General features: G+C 46.2%; 1 protein-coding gene across 2 annotated transcripts in view; it reads right to left on the reverse strand.

The window, feature by feature from the left end:
- The window catches only part of EPG5 (ectopic P-granules 5 autophagy tethering factor), a 97,726-nt gene extending 82,821 nt beyond the window's left edge, over positions 1–14,905 (reverse strand). For both annotated transcript variants that reach the window (XR_014778491.1, XM_084778395.1), the window contains exons 1-3: positions 14,727–14,905; positions 3,638–4,570; positions 1,915–2,158 (exon numbers count right to left, since the gene is read on the reverse strand). Coding sequence is in view for 1 of the 2 variants with exons in the window: in XM_084778395.1 (XP_084634521.1) it covers positions 1,915–2,158; positions 3,638–4,570; positions 14,727–14,786 (1,237 nt within the window). In the remaining variant the exon portion in view is untranslated. The remainder of the gene's footprint in view (positions 1–1,914; positions 2,159–3,637; positions 4,571–14,726) is intronic.
- Between the last annotated feature and the right edge of the window lie 6,108 nt (positions 14,906–21,013).

Genomic DNA, 21,013 nt, shown 5'->3' on the forward strand with positions numbered 1-21,013 from the left:
CTAGGCTGCAATGAAGACCTCAGGCTACTGAAGATGCCAGGACCAAAAAGAGCTGCAGGCACCGAGCTGGAGCCAGCCAATACGGAAACAAGTAAGGGTTACCCAGGGTTTTTGGAGCCAAGGTGATTCTACTTCAAGCCCCAGATGCCCAGACATGGAGCAACAGGAGTTGTTGCTCACTTACCCTGCTGGGTTTGTTAGAACAAGGGCCTGTACCTTCAGGCTAGACCCTACAGCCTCAATCAGGCCATGCCTCCCTGCAGCTGTCTGGGACAGAGAAAAGCAGTCTCTGCTATGACTTGACAGCTTTCAATTTATGATACCTAGATCCTCCCTGCTCTTTGTCACACTTACACAGAACTAACTTCCCGGCCACTCTAAAATGTTACAAAATGTCAAATTCTTTTGTTCTTGGGATTGTCCTAAAGACCCCTCAGGGGCATTTTGCTCAGGGAAGTGCTCTGAAGACACTTCTCTAGCCTCCCTACTATCCCTTCCATTGTGGACATGTGTGTGTGTGTGTGTGTGTGTGTGTGTGTGTGTGTGTGTGTGTGTGTGTGTGTGTCACACACATACTTTCTTGTCTCTCTCATCCCCCTCTCTCTCTCTCTTATTCTCACTCTTCTGTTATTTTGTTTGTTTCATTTTTGAGACCGGTAGCTCTGACTGTCCTAGAACTCACTCTGTAGACCAGGCTGGCTTGAAACTCACAGAGATCTGCCTGCCTCTGCATCCTGAGTGTCGGTATTAAAGGCGTGCATCACTATGCCTGGCTTTATTCTTTTTTCTTTCTTTCTTTAGAGAAAACAGAGGCAGTTCTTGAAACTGTATTAGATGAGCCAGGATCAACGCTGAGACTGTTAAGGACTGTGGGGACTTTTGACGTAGTACATACTGAATTGAGATGGCCAAGAGCAAAGCATGTGGTTTGAATGTGAAGTATTCCCTAATTTGCCTCAGCACTTGGTGCCCAGCTGATAGTGTTTTTGGAAGGCTGTGGAACCTGTAAGAAGTGGAGCCTCATTAGAGTAGGCGGGCCACAGTGTGCTGAGTGAGGATGCTGCAATCCTGCCACGATGGAAGATGTATCTATTTGAACTGTAAACCAAAGAAACCCTTCCCCTCTCCCAACACAATCCCCACAAAGTTCTACGGATCTATCGGACCCACGGCCTGAAGATGCACTCAGCTGGCACAGGATTTGTCTTGTTTGCATGAGAGGATTGAGGTTGCAGCTCAGGGGGAGAGCAGTAACTACTGTGAAGAAAGAAGAAATTAGAATCTCGTTTTCAGAATATTAGAGAGCCTCAGTTAAAATTCAAGATAGCAAGAAACTGAGAAAAGAAAGTAAAGTACAAGAAAGAAAAGAAGACTGGGAAGGTATTATGCGGCTGAGGAGATCGCTCAGTACTTAGAGCACTTGTCCTTGCAGAGGACCCACATAGCACCTTAAAACCATCCAAACCTTCAGATCCAAGGGATCCAACTCCATCCTCTGACCTCTCCTGGCACCAGGCATGTGGTGCACAGACAGACATATGGCAGAACACTCAAACACATAAAGTAAAGTAAGTAAATCTAATAGTAACAGTAATGATAGCAAAACTTTTCAAAAGAAGCGGTACCCTGATGACTAGTTTGGGATGGAACCTACTGGAACACTACCTGGCAAAGGCAAGACAGGCAGCTATTTGGCCTCCTTTAGAAGAAATGATGGCCATGGGGAAGAGAGGTCTTGTACTACTCAAGAAAGTCAGTAAACAGACCTGATTCCTGTACTGTGGATGAGGGGCAAGGAAAAAAATACAATGATACCTTGTGAAACCAGTTATTATCCAGTCAACTCACTCAGAATGCGCCCCTTGAATCTTTTCACGTTTACATCTAAGGAGGACAACTGCACTACTTACATACCTTGGTCTGGCTGACTAACTGCTAGAGCTCTCAGGACAGCAGAGCTATTGAGCAGTGAGTAGATGTACGACTCCACTTGCAGCCTCGAGAGCACAGACGTGTACGAGTGGAGGGTCAGGGTCTGGTGCAGGTGCTCAGACTTGGCGTCGAACAGCTTCCTCAGCTCTCCTAGAACACTTTCATTCATCTCTACTCTCTGATAGTGGTGATGACCATAAACTTTCACTTGATCTGCACAGATGCCCTACCGGTAGATAAAAGGATGAAATGTGAAACCGCTGCACTTGATGCAGTCAGGCAGGTTTCCACACCATTCCAAAGAGCTTACAATCACAGTGAGAGGCAACACTGTACACACACACTGTGCATACACAACAGTGCCAGCAAGATGGCCCAGTCAGACAACAGTGCCACTAGTGAACACATGACGAGTTCTGAAGAGTGACCCTACAAAGCCAGCAGAGAAACAGTACCATCCATCCCCAAACTCTCACACCTGCAGCTCACTGTCTATGCTATACCAAGGCCAATGTGCGATCCCTCAGCTCCACAGTAGCCCAGTATCTCTAGAGCCACCTCATTCGCTGTGGCTCTTTTCAAAAAGAATCCTTCTCCCTTATACTAATGCTTCCACCATGTTCTTGGGTCCATCCTTTCTTTTTCTTTTTCCTTTTTTAGATTTATTTTACGTATGATCGTTTCATCTGCACATGCATGCCCAATTGCCCATGGAGGTCAGAAGAAAGCAATGGATGCCCTGGAACTGGCGTTACTAGCTGCCACATGCATGCTGGGGCTCAAACCAGGGTCCTCTGCAAGAGCAACAAGTGCATGCTGGGTAGCAGTGGCGCACACCTATAATCCCAGCACTGGGAAGGCAGAGGCAGGCAGATCTCTGTGAGTTCGAGGCCAGCCTGGTCTACAAAGCAAGTCCAGGACAGCCAAGGCTACACAGAGAAACCCTGTCTAGAAAAAAGAAAAGAGCCACAAGTGCTCTTACTTCCTCTGTTGAGCTTTTTCTCCACCCTCTCTTTCTTTTCAATATTTACAAATGCCTCTCTTCCCACCAAATCCTCAAAAGACACACAAGGCTCTGCACAAATGAGAAGTGGGGACAACAAAGCCCATGTGTCACCAATATCTCCTCCAGCTTCCCTTTCTTCCTTGCCATCCTCCCAGACCCTTAGGAAATGGGGGCTCTGGCCTCCTTGGTGGCTCACAGTGAATGGACTTTGCTACTCGCTGCACATTTGCGGCATTATGCCAAAATCTAAAACTAATATTCTACAGGCTGAATTTTACCTTGAGACATGGTTGGATGGTATGGACTCTGTGTAGAATACATGTCTGCATATTTTTGCATTTATTTAGCTGCTAACACTGCCAATTAGAATCTTTCATGCAAAAATCCAGATGTCTGCTTCTCTTGAAAATCCTAAGGTGTAGCAATCCCACTCATCACAATCACACAGAGACAGCTACACGTCAAGGGCTGCTGTCCCCAGGCGAGGCATATGCTGCTCCACTGACCACCACCCTGCTCAGCCCCTCCTACATGTTACATGCCTGCCCTGTTGCCTACTGATCTTGTGGTCCCTGGATTGATGGAGCCAAGGCCAGCTAGGGTTTACCACACAGACTGAATCCTAGAGAGCACCATGGAAAAGGCAGCTCAACCACCAATCCCCTGAGCCCTGAAGCTTGACACACACAGTCAAGGTACCTGTACAGCCATTTGTTCGTCCTTAAAGTTCCACAGTCGACTTTTGGCATTTTGGCAATCAGACATCAGAGTGAGCAGCTCAGCTTCAGCTAGCAGCAACTGCTTCCGGCATCGTGAGTAATTCAAAAGCAGCTCGTAGAATTCATGCCTGTCCTGATGAGCAATGCTGTCAAATTCTTCTACATATGACTCAACATTTTCCAGCCATGAGCCAGGCTCCAAGAGTTTTAGCTGTTCTTTAGTAAAGGGTACGAGTTCTGGCTGAGACGGGAGTTCTGGGTAGAGTCGCTCACTACGGAGAGAGGGTTTCACCACCACTAAAGCTGGTACTTGAGTAATTTCAGCTGGCAACTCGGGATACAGCTTCCTTACCCTGGGAAGCTGAGAAACTTCTTTGGCTTCAGAAGAGCTGTGCAGGCTGGCACTCTGAAGCGCCTCTGAACAGCCAAGAGCTTCTTCATCTTCCTTCCTAGTCTGAGTTTCTCTGGTGTGTGAGCTTTCTGTCTCCTGCTGAGTATGGGGAGTGTCAGAGTGTAGTGCGCTTCCTGAGGACCCACACTGTCTTGCTGTGTGCTCCTCTACTTCTGTGAAGTCCTTGGAAGAGTCACCTTCAGTTCTAACATTGTCTCCAGGGTCGACCTTCAACTTGACTTCATCGTCTCCATCACAGGCTCTGCTCTCTCCCCTTTCTGTTAGGGCCTCTGTGTCACACAGCAGGGGTCCTTCACCACCTACAGTCAGGGAGGTGAGCGGAATATCAAACATTTCACTTTCATTCCATCCACTGGCATCGCTGTGGAGCTGAGAATCAGCTGACACCTTCAGATCATCTTCTTTGAGCTCACAAGCTAGAGGTAGGATTTTCTGCTCTGTAGAAGTCTCTGGAAGGGAAACTTCATCAGAAGTCTGAAGGGCTTCATATTTCTTCTTTTCCTAAAAGCAAGGTATGAAACATAACAGTAGCCAATGGTTTCAGCATGAAGAATTTTTAAACTATATATAAATATCTGATTTGTTTATATTGAGGGCTCTTTCCTCAGCTCGCTAGCCCACTTCCACTCTTAGGCATGCTTTTAACTTTCTTAAGAGTTTCCATTTCAGGCCTATCTCTCTCAGCTGCCAAGACTGCCACCTATCCTGTCGTTTAGTTTTTCATAATAAAACTGTCCTCGAGCTTCCTTCGGAGTCCAGTTCTTTATTAATAAGAGAACCTCGGTTTCCTCAGTAACATGTGGCAACCATGAACAGACCACAAGGAAGCTCCTCTGAAGACTAAAGACTGAAGACTAAAGACTGACCACCAGTCATCAGCAGTTGACACTGTACACCAAAAGCAGCCAGCAAGCTCCCATGCCTGCTGAGCACTTATGTTGTGGGCTTTCGTTCCCCGGGAAGCCGCCTCCCGCTGCCTCTATTGTATCACCCGGTGTAGATGGGGTGCTCCTTTCAGCCACGCTTTCTTCTTGAACTATGACCCTAACTGAGCATACTCAGAAATGTGTACTTTAAAATGAAAGGCATTCACAGGAATGGACCCTCCCAAAGGTGCCTCCTCTTCTCCATGAGTCTGTGTAAATTTCCTAGTACGTAAATATACATTTCAGTGAATATGAATGACAGAAAATTCAAAAGAATACACCAGTTGGATTCGAAAACACCAGGGACTGTGGAGGGAATTAGCACCACTAAGGAGAAGCCTCACTAGCTTCACAGAGACAATAGGAAAAGTGTCCTTAAGGACAATAATCCAGATGGGAAATTCCAAACTATTAACATGGAAATTGATCTGAAAAGAGACAGTTTGAACTAGAAATGACAGCACAGGGGTTCCCAGCGTCTCTCATAGGACAGCCTCAGAGGCACACAGAAGCAGCTGCCACAAAACTCACACTATCCATATAATGCAATGGTTTTGCAGGTATGAAAGATGCAAGAATGTGAAGGTAATGGAGATTTGTACCTTGGTTCCAGAAAGCTACGGAGGCTTGCCAACATGTGACAGGGAAAAACTCCCTGAAGGAGGGGTGAAAATGACACTGCTGTCTAGGTAAAGCCTAGGGTACACTAGCTACTCTAGCATAATGGAGAAGCAAGGGATTTGGGACACTCACCAAGCAAGCCTATAGATGGGGCTGGCCAAGAGAGAGGTCACAAGCACTATTAAGTGACAGAGCTCACTCTGAAGGACTCGGTTGGCTGCTGCTCCACGAGCCCATAGGATGCACATGTGCCTGCAGAACTTGGCGTTTGATCTGCCGCTGCATATCTAACATCGGACAAACCAATCTTCCTTGAACCTATGCTCTCTTTCCTGTTTGGGAGTGGGACTGTTTACGATTATCCCCCGGCGCACGCGCGTTCCTCCTCTCTCTCTCTCTCTCTCTCTCTCCCTCTCTCTCTCTCTCTCTCTCTCTCTCTCTGTGTGTGTCTGTCTGTCTGTCTGTCTGTCTGTCAGTCTCTCAGTGTGTGGTGGGGGGTGGGAAACAACTTTCCAACATATGAACCCTTGGGGAACATACTTAAACCACATCAACAGTAATGACAAGATGCCACAGGCATGACAGATGTTACAGTGACAGAGCGAGAACCTGAGCAAAAACAACATAGTCTCAGGTATTTCATAATAACAAAAGAAAAAATAGTGGGTTTCAATGGAGAATCCGGGAAACAATACCATAACCAAACAACTAAGGTTAGTGTCCCCAGTAAAACACTCCTCACACGCTCCCTGCTACTCCAGAGAGGCAGCGTCTCAGTGCTGTCCTGCCCAGCAATGCGTAACCTCAAACTGCAGGATGACCTACAAAACAGTAATGTTGTCGAAATGAAAGGGAAGGGAAGGGTGAGCAGCTGTCAGGGGTTGAAGGAAACTAGAGAGGTGCTAACCTGGCATTCTAGACTGGATCCGGGAACAAAAAATGAAAACTAATTTAGGGAGAAAACTTGAAACCCAAATATGTTCTATTTTTTAGTTAACACTATTATACTCCAGTTAATTTCTTGGTTCTGATAAATGTTCTGTGACACAGAAGATGTGGTTATGTAACTGGATAATTAACAAGAGTAGTAGGCACATAAAAAGGTAACTTGGAGCCAGGCCTAGTGGAGTACATCTTTAGCCCAGTACTCAGAAGGCAGGTGGGTGGGTTCCTGTAAGTTCCAGGCTAGACCCTGTCTTAAATAAAAAATAAATAACTATTGGATAGATATAGGGTAAATATGATGAAATTATGTTACATGAATGTTTGATAATATCACATTATTTTGTACAATCAATAATACTAACAAAAATATTATCAGTAAGGCCAGGCGGAGGTGATGGCACAAGCCTTTAATCCCAGCACTTGAGAGGCAGAGGCAGGTGAATCTCTGAGTTTGAGGGCAGCATGGTCTACAGAGTGAGTCCAGGACAGTCAAGGCTACACAGAGAAACCCTGTCTCGAAAAACCACAAAGAAGAAAAGAAAAATCAAAAACGTGATCAGTAAATCATCTTTTAAAATTAACCTTTAAGTCAGGTGTGGTGGCGCACACCTTTAATCCCAGTATCTCCAAAATTCTTCAGTCCACACTGGGAACTGTTGGGTAATAGATCTAAGTCATCCGACAATGCAGATCTAACAAAAGGCATCTGTCAAACTGCCAAAAACAATAAATAACAAAACATTATATGAATCTCAATAAGAAAACAAATAAGAACACTTGATTAGTCAAGTGTGGTACTCCGCAGGCAGGAGGGAATAAGCAGGTTTCTCGAACTGAAGTGCAAAAAGAAATTTAAGGAGGGCTGGAGAGAGACAGCTCAGCTGTTGAAGGCTAGGCGCACAACCAGAAATATAAGAAAATTAAGGAAATGATTACTAGAAAGAGATATTGGGACACCAGCTGCAGCTCCTCTCAGATGGCTACCTACGTCTTGCCTGCCCACTCAGGCAAGCACCCAGAGAGCAGAGACTGTGTCTCAGACCTGCCATCCAAACCCCCAAGTCTTTTTTTTTTTTTTCAGTTTTTTTGAGATAATGTTTCTCTGTGCGTATCCTTGGCTGTCCTGGAATCACTCTGCAGACCAGGCTGGCCTCAAACTCTCAGCATCCACCTGCCTCTGCCTCGTGAGTGCCAGAACTAAAGATGTGCATCACCACCACCCAGCCCCTCTCCAATTCTTGACCCTGTGATTACTAAGTATTTCCTGAGCTAACAGGAACCATCTGCAATTGGCAAGAGTCAGCTACATGCTGAACTCTGTCTCAGGTACTGGAATTCCAAGGTAAGGCTGTGACATTATCCAACAAATACCTACACTAGCCATGTACTTTGGCACACTCAGTTCAGAAGTGAACTTTCATGACAAGGTGGGAATCTACTGCAACTCCATTTTAGTTAAAGACAATCAGCTTCCTACTTTGCCTACTTTATACAGGTAGAAAAAAAGGTACTAAAAGACATATTGTGAATATGTCTTTTGTGAAATAAAATTCAAACAACTCTGTGTTATCGAGCTACTAGCATTAAAATCCATGTTTTTGTAATTTTAAGAATTTTCCCTTTTCTGATTCATGTATATGCATGTGTCCTGTCTGGATGTACAACCACATGCATGCAGTGCCCATGGAGGCCAGAGGTGGGTGCCGATTCCTGGATGTACAACCACATGCATGCAGTGCCCATGGAAGCTAGAGGTGGGTGCCAATTCCCGGAACCATAGTTACAAGAGAGTGCAAGCTCCCAACATGGGTGCTGTGAACCAGACACAGGTCTTCTGCAAGAGCAGCAAGTGCTCCTAACTACTGGGCCAACTCTCCAGTCCAAAAGATATATCTTATACATAAAAAAAGCTAAGCAGATTTAAAAATATCTGTATGCCTTTGTTATTTACCCCAGTACAAGTTTTATGTACATGAAGCAATTTTAAAATCATTCAGGGCTGAGGCGATAGCTCAGTGGTAAAGCACTCACGTTTAAGGAAGGACTTGGGTTCAATCCCCAGCACAACCAGAAGATATAAACTAAAAATCATCCAACAGAAAAAAAAATCTGGAAACAATACAGAAATGTACGTCAATAATGAATATAAAAGAACACACTTATCTAGAGACAAAAAGGCCAAAATCACCGCCATTCTTAACAGTCAGGCCGCACTGCTGGGTCTATGAGCCCTCACACAAACAGTTAGAACCTTACACCTACCCACCTCTGGCCGTCACTCAGCGACCACTCTCAGGGACAGCAAGCAGGGTAAGAAATGTACCACCTGACAAGATAGTGGGCAGCTGGCCTATTGTCTATTTGTGTATTATCAAGCACAGTGTCACACAAGGACCATGAGGCAAGCCACACAAATACCCACGGCACAAGCCAGGTTACTTCTTTTTATTTTAATGTTAGTAATATTTATTTTATGTGTACGGGTGTTCTGCCTGTGCACCATGTACATGCCTGGTACTGCAGAGGGTGCCTACTCCCCTGGGGCTGGAGTTACAGACACTGTGAGCTGCTATGTGGGCACTGAGAATCAAACCCAGGTCCTCTGCAAGAGCAGCCAGTGCTATTAACTGCCGAGCCATCTCTCCAGCCCCACATAACTTGTCTTAACTGATACTAATGCCCCCTGTTCCCTCTGAGGGGAGCAGCTGCCTGTTCCTGGGAATTTGCCTGTGTTTCTGTTCACAATTTATATTCTTTCTTAAAACTTTTACATCACTTCTGGTCTTGGAAACGTCTTGACTCCTGAACCTATCATAGCAAAATGCCCTAGAGTGTTGTAGTAAGGCAGAAAATGGCAAAGCTAAATTAGAAGGACACACAAGCTGTCACCACAGTCCTCTCCTGGAGACGAAAATCCATGGTGTCCATTTCTGAGTATGCATGTGCGCACTAACATGCACATAATTCTTTAAGCAATATGAAATAATCATGTACTTATGTTTGTTCTGAAACACAGGTGTGCAGTTTCTACTCTTGCCTTACAGTTCTCTGCACACTCCATTAAGTGAACCTACAACTCCGTTCTCTCCTTAAGAGATAATGAGAGACGACTTCACGAATCACAGTGGCCCAGTTTTTAAATTTTAGACAATGCTTGTTATTAGACTGTTTCAAAACCAATGTGGTTTATCAGCCAAGCGTGTACTCCAAGCCATGCACGTAGCACAATGCCCAGCGTGGAACAAATCAGGAGGAGGGGGACGGGAAAGGTAGACACAACAGCTCAAGTGTCAGACCCAAAGCTCTTAGGGCAACTTTACCAGCTCTCTTTAGGAAAAAAGAACACCACACACAAAGAAGCCACACACATAGAGGAAGTGGCATTTTACTATGAGCACTGTCCCGTGGCTGCTACCTTTTTCATGTTGCTCTTATGACTTGCCAGTCGGGCTTTCCTCATCCACTGCATTTGCTGACTTGGTCTCTCCATCCCATGGGAGCTCAGCCCACCTCACTGACTGGCTCCTCCTCTTCTCAGCCTCTTAGTAATGGAGAGTAGTTGGGCCTGACCACATCTTTTTTATTTATTAATCTATTATTAATGCTTACGTGTATGTCTATGGGGGAGGGCCACGTGAGCCACAACACATGTGTGGAGGTCAGAGGACAACTTTCAGGAGATGGTTCTCTCCAACCTCCTTTCTTTGTGTTCCCGGATTTGACCTCGGGTCACTAAGCTCGCACACAAATGCCCTTACCAACTGAACCATCCTACCAGCCTTCTTACTACCTTCTAATGACATTAACCCCAAAATGAAACAAGTCAGCTTCTGGCTGAGTTTCATCCGTCTTTTTGTTTGTGTTGCTGTTGTTTCAATGCTGGGGACAGAACCAGGGCTTTTCACATGTTAGGCAAATGCCCTGCAAATGCCCTTCATCCTCCGCCCACTGTGAGGGGCTGCATGGTCCAGTTTGGCCTCCATCTCTGGATCCTCCAGGTCTCTACCTCTGGCAAACATGTTAATTACTGGAAAGTTTTCATCTCAGCCTCAGGTTATCTCCAGAAAAGTAGATTCACATAGCCAACCCTGCACTACATCGCCATGCTACTAACAAACTTCTTTTTCTTTTTCTTTCTTTCTTTCTTTTTTTTTTTTTTTCTGTTTTTCGAGACAGGGTTTCTCTGTGTACTCTTGGCTGTCCTGGACTCGCTTTATAGACCAGGTTGGCCTCAAACTCACAGCAATCCACCTGCCTCTGTCTTCCGAGTGCTGAGATTAAAGGCATGCGCCACCACGCCCGGCTTGTTTTTTGTTCGTTTGTTTGTTTGTTTGTTTGTTTAAAACAGGGTTTCTCTGTGTAGCCTCAGCTGTCCTGGACTCACTTTGTAGACCAGGCTGACCTTGAATTCACAGATATCTGCCTATCTTTGCCCCCGAGAGTGCTGGGATTACATTCTCTGGCTCCCACCAACCCTGAGGCTGGGCGTGTCATCTGAGGCCTGCAGCAGATTGCCCCCTTTACTGTAACCCAACAGCCTAATGTCCCATGGGTACTTTTAAAAAATGATTTGATTTATGACTTTCTTTGATTAATTATAAAACCTTAATGTAACTGTTAGCACACCGGAACACAGTACTTTAGGTAACTAAATCTGTGTTGCTAGGCCTCAGTCACTTACACTGGGCTCCAGGATGCATCTCCTATTCCCTTTGAAATCTGAGCTGTTTTCACATTAATATCTTACTGTTTCCCCTGAACCGTAAGTCAGAACCTGACCTCCTCTGCTCAAGCCTGGACATGAGTCTCACGTCACAGGGCATGAAGTCCGCACGAGGGCCCGCTCTCTGAGCGCATCTTCCTTCTGCTCGCTCACTGCACCCTAGCCACACTGCTGCACTGCAATCTCAGGGACAGGGCAGGCAGTGGCCTTAGGGTCCATCAACTGCTCAGTCTGTAACACCGTCACTTACAGGTCTCCTTATCCAGGCATGCCGGGGAACAACGGCCTTTAACCCCAGCACTCAGCGGACAGATCTGAGTTCAAGGCCAGCCTGCTCTACGCAGTGAATTCCAGTAAGTACAGCCACAGCTTCAGGGAAAGTTTGTCTCAACAAACAAACAAACAAAAGAAAAGAAAACAAACATCCTCCTAAATAAGGATTACACTGCCCATCTATTTGAAACTGCAACCCACCCAAGCCTCTCACAAGGGTTCCACAACTCTTTACATAACCTTCTTTTTCCACAGCACCACCATCACTGTCTAACATAAATCTTAATTTCTACGTATGGTATTCTTTTCCAGTTTGTCTTTTCCAGACTGTAAGAAGCATTGAGGCCTGAGGGTTTTCTCCTATACCCCAAATGCCTAGAATCATTTTGAGGGAAACAGTAAGTGGGCATTATGTCTTCTATAATGACTGGATCTCAGGAGGCACAAAACGGCTAAATAATATATATAGCATTGTCCAACTTTATTCCAACAATTCATACCTAGAAGAAACAAAGGAAGAAATGGGTGGAAAAGGTTAAGCAGGAAACACCCTAGTCCATCCTATGGATTACTAGACATTCTTATTAGTTGTTAGAATTCACAACTTGACACAGAGACAGGGTCTCCTTACATAACAGCAAGCTAACCTAGAACCCTTTCTGCAGACCAGCTGGCCTTGAACTCACAATCCTCCGGTTGGTCAGCTGAGCACCACAATTACTACACGTGTCGTCACTCTGTCTTTCCACAAAACCTAATAAGTCTGCAGAGTAAATCCAAGTCCAAGAGTCTGTTCTTAGCCTAAATTTACTAAGATACATGAAGTTGAAGTCCAGATTCTTGGAGTTGAGAGGCCGTGTTTACAAAGGATCATACTCAAAGAATGAAAGCATTACTGGGGCTCATCTAAAGGACCCAGCAGTAAATAACAGATACCTAACCACAACCTGTCATCCTGGAGTCACCTACTTAACACTCAGGAATGTAGGCCAGAAGCCACAGCAACCTAAACACAACAGCACGTGACACTCCACTTCCTGAACTCAGCCTTGGAATCTGTTCGTGAATCCACAAGCAGATGCTAACATCACTGTAAAGTTTCAGTGAAATAAGCCTTCACGACCATAGCCAAGCAACAGCCGGCATGAACAAGATGCATCTGCTTACCATGAAACTGATCAATTTTCTTAGCCTGGCAAGCGGGAGAGTCTTGATGCTGGTATCATGGACATTTTCTGTTTGTTTTCCTGTACTGGTCTGAAGAAGAAAACTACTAAATTCTTGAGTGACAGCACTTGGAAATGTGCTCCAGTGCTTGCTCTAATTCTTCAATCCAACAACTTTATCAGGTGACTATAGGAGTTACGAAAGGCCCTGGGAACAGGAGCTAACCTTCTCTCAGCAAGTTCCCAGTCTAAGGCAGTGGCTGACAAAGTTACTATGAATGAGGAGATTGACATAAAATGGGTGCACAGTGTAACTGACAGAGGGGGTAACACAGGGCGACAAGGGGAAGCTCTGGGCGGGCATGGCTTAAACTGGAACACCAAAAACACGCAGCAGCAGGAGGAATAGAGACTGGAAGGGCAGAAGGCAGAGGGACAGCATATGGAGGAGACTCTGAAGCTGAGAGGTACACAGAACACAGGTTCCTCTGTTTTTCAAATGGTCATAGTACCCAAAGTAAACGATAAAAGGTGTGTTGAAAGTATTATTTGTAGAATGAGGCAGCAGGTTACAAGTCCTGCCTGGGCTACAGAGTGAGGTCAGACCTGTCTATTTTTAAAAAAGGAAAAAAGAAAAAAGAAAAAAAAGGAAGATGAAGAAAAAGGGAAAAGAAAGAAAAAGGAAATTCTGACTTTGATGTGCCTAATTCCATACTACCTTACAGAAAGGAATTCACACACTTCATTTACACTCTATTAAATAAAGTTCCTATAAATCACTGTTAAAACTGGTTCCTACAGCCGGGCGTGGTGGCGCAGGCCTTTAATCCCAGCACTCGGGAGGCAGAGGCGGGTGTATCGCTGTGAGTTCGATACAGCTTGGTCTACAAAGTGAGTCCAGGACGGCCAAGGCTAACACAGAGAGATCTTGTCTAAAAAAACAAACAAACAAACAAACAAAACTGGTTCCTACACACACACACACACACACACACACACACACACACAAAGTTATACTTTGGTCTCAGTAACATCACCAATTCTGGGGAAGGACACTTCCTATACCATTAGTACCACCTTCATAGCTCATTTCAGTTTATGTAAATTCTGGTTTGGATAAGGCAAAGTTATCAAGATCTGGGAGCTAGGTGTGGTGGCAAGCCAGGTATCTAGGAGTTCCAGGCCAACCTGGTGTGTATGATGAGGTCCATCCAGGCCAGGCAGGGCTACATAGTTAAAACCCTATTTAAAACACAGATAAGAGTTATAGGTATAGGCTGAGCATGGTGGCTCATGCCTTTAATCCCAGCCCTTGGGAGGTAAAAGCAGATGAATCTCCGAGAGCGTTCGAGACCAGCCTGGTCTACAAATCAAGCCCAGGATAGCTAGGGCTCCACAGAAAAACCCAGTCTCTAAAAACAGAGTTATAGATAGGTCTGATCACCACCTTCAAGTAGAATTTAATTTGTTAGCCGCAACAAGTATAAAAGAGCAAAGTGAAAAATCCAAAAATGCACCTAAAAACAAGTCAACTTAAAACCACCCTAAGGACATGCAGCAATCCAGAAAATCCAAACCCTTCCCTACTATGTGGGCTCTGCCCTGTGCCGATTTATGGGTATTCACGCCACACTATAAACAACCAGGCTCACAGGAAATAACACTGTCGCCCTGAAATTTGAAAACGAAGAAGACTGACACATCACTGCTATCCACAAACCATACCTCCCAAGCGAAGGACTTCCCTTCTCCGTGCACTTCCAGCGGCTGGGAATGTCCCCGTGTCACAGAGGATAAGGTGCGACAAAGGAGAAAAAAAAGCTGCTTCTGCGCACGAAGCCAGGCTTTGGTGTGGGAAACCAAGAAAATGGGCAAAAGAGAAAAAGCCCGGCGAGGTCAGGGCAGGGGGTCGGCCAAGTGGCCCTGGCAGCCGCCCGCCCCCACGGGACCCCACGGGGCGCTCGGGGAGCAGAGGCCACGCGTGCGCGCGGCAGCATCCTCACCTTGCCTTTGGTCCGGCTGGCCTTGGCCTTGGCCCGGCGGGGCTTCACCGCCTCGGCCATACACTCCGCCTCGGCGACGTCGCCGTCTGTTTCTGTCAAACTCCTGCAATTCACGCAAGCAGCCCAGTTCCGGCCTCCTGGCTGTCATGTGACAGAACCTCCACCACTTGGGCGTGGGAGGCGGCAACTGGAGCCTGTACGGGCTGCGACTTGGAACAAACTAGCCAGGACAACTAGCGCGGAGGGAGACCCCGCCCACTCTCTCTCTCAGGCCCCGCCCCAGCTCTCGCCCCGCCTCCGGCCACGGCCTGCGCTTCCGCCATTGGCCGCTAGGTGGCAATCACAGCTCTCCTCTGCCTCCGCAGCTCTACAGAGAGGTGCTCAACCTGGATCGTGAAGTGCCAGAAAAGGCCTAGGCAATCGGATTTTGATCACTAGATAAAATTCCAGTCAGCCTAAATCTACATTACGTTTCCAGAAAGAAACCTGATGTCCATCCATAGTGCACTCTAGTCCTTTTGTAAAAGGAGATGACAATACTTCCATTTCGGGCGTTGTGAAGATTAAATAGGTTAATTGTGAGAGGCACCTGGTAACAGCGGCCGTCTCCGTATTGTTGTTACTATACAAATGCAGGCTACAAAAGGAATATATGCTCAGAAAAAGACAGACAAAATGGTTGAAACGTGTAAGGCCGGAAAACTAATCAGTGTACATTCTGCATACTGCTTCAATGGACCGTCCAGGTTTTTTAAAAAGAAAAGAGAAGTTGGCCTCATTGCCTTTTCACAGTTTTGATTTCTTTTTCTTTCTCTGAAAACATACTTTGCATTTGTGCTTATTTGTAGGGTCTGTCAATGCTCCTGAAAGGCCAGCTCTTGGGCTTTTCTGGATTGTCCCAAGGCCCTCCAAAGCAATAGCCCACACATAGTACAGAATACCTGATGAGTGGACTGAACGGTGTTTTGTTGAGGGGGGTGGGGTGGGAAAACACTGACCACGCACTCTGTAGCCTACCCTAAAATGAAGCATCCAGGATTATAGTGTGAAAAATGGAAAGGGCCAGAAATGATGGCCTATGCCTTTAATCCTAACAGAGACAGGCAGATCTCTGTGTTCCAGGTCAGCCTGGTCTGCAGAGCAAGTTACAGGACAGCCAGGGCTACACAGAGAAACTCTGTCTTAAAAAAGTGAGGGTAGGAATGAAGGAAAGGACTTCAGAAATTAATTTGTATGGTGTCTTTTTCCTTGTTCTTCTTCTTCTTGTTGTTTCTTTATTTGTTTTGTTTGTTTTTCTTTTTTGGTTTTTTAAGACAGAGTTTCTCTGTGAACCCTTGGCTGTTCTGGAACTCACTCTGCAAATCAGACTGGCCTTGAACTCAGAGATCTGCCTGCCTCTGCCTCCCAAGTGAAACTGATGTGCAATCAGACTAATCGCAGCTAAAATTCTTTTGGTGTCTCCAGCTAATTGGCATGTACACCAAAAGTATCCAGCTTACGTGTTTATCAGACTTGCACGTGTGTGATCTCCTCCATTAACAGACTTTTGTTTCCATAGGAAGAAAAACACACAAAGCATCCTTTTTCTAATATTCCCCTTTTCACAATCTTCTCCACTAAAAAAGCAAGCTAGTTAGGTCATTGAATTAGTTGTTTACATCCTCAAAGCAACAAATGTGGGGCAGACACAGCAAGCACCTCTCTCTCAATATACCCCAGGCTGGCTTCACACTCACTATGTAGCAAAGAAAGACCATGAACTTCTGATCCCCCTGCCTCCACGCCCAAATGCTGAGATAGGCGTCTATCATCATGCTGATGGAGGGGATCAAAGCCAGGGCTTCTTGCGTACTGGGCAAGCATGCGCCCAACTGAGCTACATGCCTGGCTCCCTCCATCCGTCCCTGCCCCACACCGCTCTCTCTCTTCTCTTCTCTTCTCTTCTCCTTCTTTTCTCTCTCCCTCCCTCCCTCTGTCTCTCTCCCTCCCTCTCTCTCTCTCTCCAGGATTTCATGAAGCCCAGTCTGACCTTTTTTTTTGGATTTTTGAGTCAGCTTTGGCTATCCTGGACTCCCTTTGTAGACCAGGCTGGCCTTGAACTCACAACGATGCGCCTGCCTCTGCCTCCCGAGTGCTGGGATTAAAGGCATGCGTCACCACGCCCGGCCCCAGTCTGACTTTTAATTACTGATCTTTCTGACTCAACCTCCCAAATGCTGGGATTACAAGGATGAACCACAACATTCAGCTAGCACTTACATTTATAAGTGTGCAGTACCCCACAACAACAACTCTGCCTCGGGGCCCATTCTGGCCACATGTAGGGCATGTCAGGAAAATATGGCAAACCAAGACCAAGCCTTGGCTGATGATGTTAGGAGTTGGCATATAGATACAACTATAAGCCAAAATGTGTCCCTCCCCAAACTCTTATGTTGAAGTTCAAACCCCCAGGACCTCAGAATGAGACTTTGCTTTGAGGTAGGATCTTTAGAGAGGTGACTGAGATAAAAATGAGACGCTAGGACATGGTGGCACACACCTTTAATCCCAGCACTCAGGAGGAAGAGGTAGGTGGATCGCTGTGAGTTCGAGGGCAGCCTGGTCTACAAAACAAATCCAGGACAGCCAAGACTACACATAGAAACCCTGTCTTGAAAATGAGATCCTATAAGTATGAATCCTCAGTGCAACTGTTGTCCTTGAAGGAGGGGGGAGAAGGAGAAAGAGACAGAGACATAGAGAGAGACAGAGAAGCATAGAAGGAAAACAGTAGGAAGAGAACAGAGAAAGGATGGCCTCTACAGTTCAAGGAGAAAGGCCCACAACACACTCTTCCATGATAGTCCTCAGACTGAGCCAGTCTACACCTTGATTGCTAATGGCAAGCCCCAGAATTGTGACAGTAAGTCTCTTTTATTTTATTTAAGTCACCTAGCTTATAATACTTCCGATTTCCAACTTTCTTTCTTTTCTTTTTTTTTTTTTTTTCTTTTTACTCCCCAAGACAAGGTCTCTCTGTGTTAGCCTTGGCTATCCTGGACTCACTTTGTAGACCGAGCTGGCCTCGAACTCACAGCAATCCGCCTGCCTCTACCTCCCAAATACTGGGATTAAAGGTGTATGCCAGGCTCCCAATTTTCTAATACAAGTGCCCAGCACTGTCATCCTTTGGTCAGACTAACTCATGTCTGTGCTTTGTGCTGCTTTCCAATTTCCTCCAGGAAAACTAAAGCCCAGTCTCCTACAATGGCAACTTAACATCACACTTCCAAAGGGGTTTGTGCACCTGTCTGTCTGTCTGTCTGTGTGTCTGCCTGTGTGTCTGTGTGGCACATATCTGTGCACAGAGCTCAGAGGACAGGTTTCAAGAATCAGTTTTTCCCTCCTACCATAGGTTACAAGGGTTGAACTCAGGTCCTCGGCCTGGCTTGGCAAACACTTTTCTGGACGGAAGCCTCTCACCAGCCCTTTGAAGCACATTCTTTACCCGTTTCCCTCTCCTCCCGATCTCACTTCCTCTCCCACTGCTGGGTCATGTGCTCACTTCCTACCCACACTATGTGACCTCAGATCCTTCTCTCAGGATCTCCTTCTAGGTGACTCCAAGCTAAGACAGCTGACACCAGAAACGGTACTTGCAAGTGTTCAGAATCCTGTTGATGATTCTGAACACACAGCCAAAAGCCAAGGTTCTCTCTCGCTGGAGGAGAACAGTGATAGTGTCGGAGTTGCAGCCTTACCCCTGAGGCCTCTCCTGTATCGTCAGGGAGGAATTCAGGTAAAAAGAGCTCATGTGACGATGTCACTAGCATTAAAGAAGAATGCAGGGCAAGCATAAAGCTAAGGACAACAGTGTAAGCAGGATTACCAGCTGCTCTTGCGCCACTGAGGGAAATCACAAGCTCCACACCCAGCGCATACTGGAGGAGCCAGAAAGCTGCTGTAGCAGCATTTAAAGAGATGAACAAAAACCAACAAAGATATACATTTTGTTTTTTAAAAAAAGCATAAATATGAATATGAAAAGAAATTATGTCACTTCTACACTGCTTTAGCTTTCTTCAGACCCCATGAGTCCTCAGTCAGCCCAGCACATGAGCAATCCACCATGCAATGTAAATGAAGCAGTCTGCCTGTGCGCCATGGTGGCACTTGCCTGTAAGTCTCAGCACTCAAGAGGCAGAGGTGGGAGGATCCTGTGTTCAAGGTCAGCCTCAGACACATAGCAAGAATTTGTTTCAAAGAAAGAGGGTGGTGGGTGAGGCGCAGGTCCATTATTTCAACATCTCGAGGCAAACACATCATTGCCTTCCTCTCTTTACCTCATGGTTGTCGTCTCCCAGAAGATCCCTTCGACCCGGCTGACAGAGAGGTGTGGCCTGCTGCCACACACTCCATACTTAAGAGTAATTGAAACAAGGATGGAGTGAACCAAGCAGGCACTGTGCCAATCAGTCCAGCTGGTCGCCAACACACTGTGAGGGGAGACCCAGCCAGGGTGAATGACGCATGGGCTGGTGAATTGGACCCAGAAGAAAGTTTGAAGACCCAAAGGCAGAGAACTAGGGAAGAAGCAAGTGGGTGGGCTTATGCAAATTAGCAACAACAACAACAACAAAAAACCACGCAACTATTTGTATCTCTTACTAGTGCCTGTAAGGGAGTTGCAGGGGGATGCAGAACTGCGTGAATGGGGTAACTCCTCCAGTGGACTGCGCTGGACTCTGTCGTTGGCCGCTCCAATGCTTCCTTGAACCCATGAACAGAAGGGTCATGGCTAGAGAAATGAGACTCCCATGTGGTCTATGATACTGCCGAGCCCCTGGGCTGAGGCTGAACTGTAAATCTGTCACCATCCCTCCAAAAGACCAACCAGTGAACTGAACCCACCAAATCTCTCCCACCCCGGAAATAGCAATGGCTTCTCCCTGACAGACAGATGCCAAGAAAGGGTTTGCCCTTTAGTCTACAGCGTCTGGCCAATTTCCAGAGTGCCTGGTCTGTCACGTGAAATTCCATTTAACATTACCTTAGACTAGTGTCTCTCAATTGATTTTCTTTATCATTCTTTTAAACACTTCTCTTACTTCTTCCTGCCACTCTCATGAAGTGTTAACACGGCAGGCAGACAGTATCTTTAATTAGATGCTATGACAGTGCTTGGGGACTCGAGAGGTAGCTCAGTGGGTAAAGCACTTGCCATACAAGTTCAGATCCCGATTGAAGAAGCTGTGGCAAAGGCCGACAAGCTGGCAGAAGAGCACGCCTCATGAGGGGTCCATTTGCCAAACTCAGCAGTCTGTACTGTCCTCTCCTTCCTCCATGCTGAAAGCTCAGTTTCCTGTGTAGGCCACACAAGAGCCTTGATTGAAGACGTGATGTTCTCTCTCTGAAGAGTATTTAAAGTTTTCAATAAAATGTACACCCCTCGCAAAAAAAAAAAAAAAAAAAAAAAAAAAAAAAAAACACAAGTTCAGATCCCTGAAACTCACATAAAACCTAAGGCTCAGCCAGGCGTGGTGGCACATGCCCTTAATCCCAGCATTTGGGAGGCAGAGGCAGGCAGATCACTGTGAGTTCGAAGCTAGCCTGGTCTACAGAGTGAGTCCAGGACAGCCAGGGCTACACAGAGAAACCCTGTCTTGGGGGGGGAGCCTAAGGCTCATCTATAATCCCAGGGCTTCTATAATGTGGGATATAAGGAAAAGAAGATCCCCAAAAGCTCCAACACCAGACAGGCTGCCATATACAGTAGCAAGGAACAGAGGACCCCATATCAAGTGAGGCAGAAGGCAATGAGCAACACCCAGGTAGTCCTCTGACATTCACACATGCACAGTGCTGGGACCCTGAAGTCACTGGACACACACACACACACACACACACACACACACACACACACACACACCACCACCACCACCACCACCACCACCACCACACATAACACACCATGACTATCACCACCACTACCACCACACATAACACACACCAGACACACACACACACACACACACACACACACACACACCACCACCACCACCACCACCACCACTACCACACATAACACACCATAACTATCACCACCACCACCACCACACATAACACACACCAGACACACACACACACACACCACCACCACCACCACCACCACCACACATAACACACACCAGACACACACACACACACACACACACACACACACACACACACACACACACCATCCACACAGAGGAGGGAGTATGTAAAGCTCAAAAGAGATGAATGTTTAACACAAGAATACAAAT

This window comes from Acomys minous, assembly GCF_964271855.1.
Source record: "Acomys minous genome assembly, chromosome: 4".
Classification (NCBI taxonomy): domain Eukaryota; kingdom Metazoa; phylum Chordata; class Mammalia; order Rodentia; family Muridae; genus Acomys; species Acomys minous.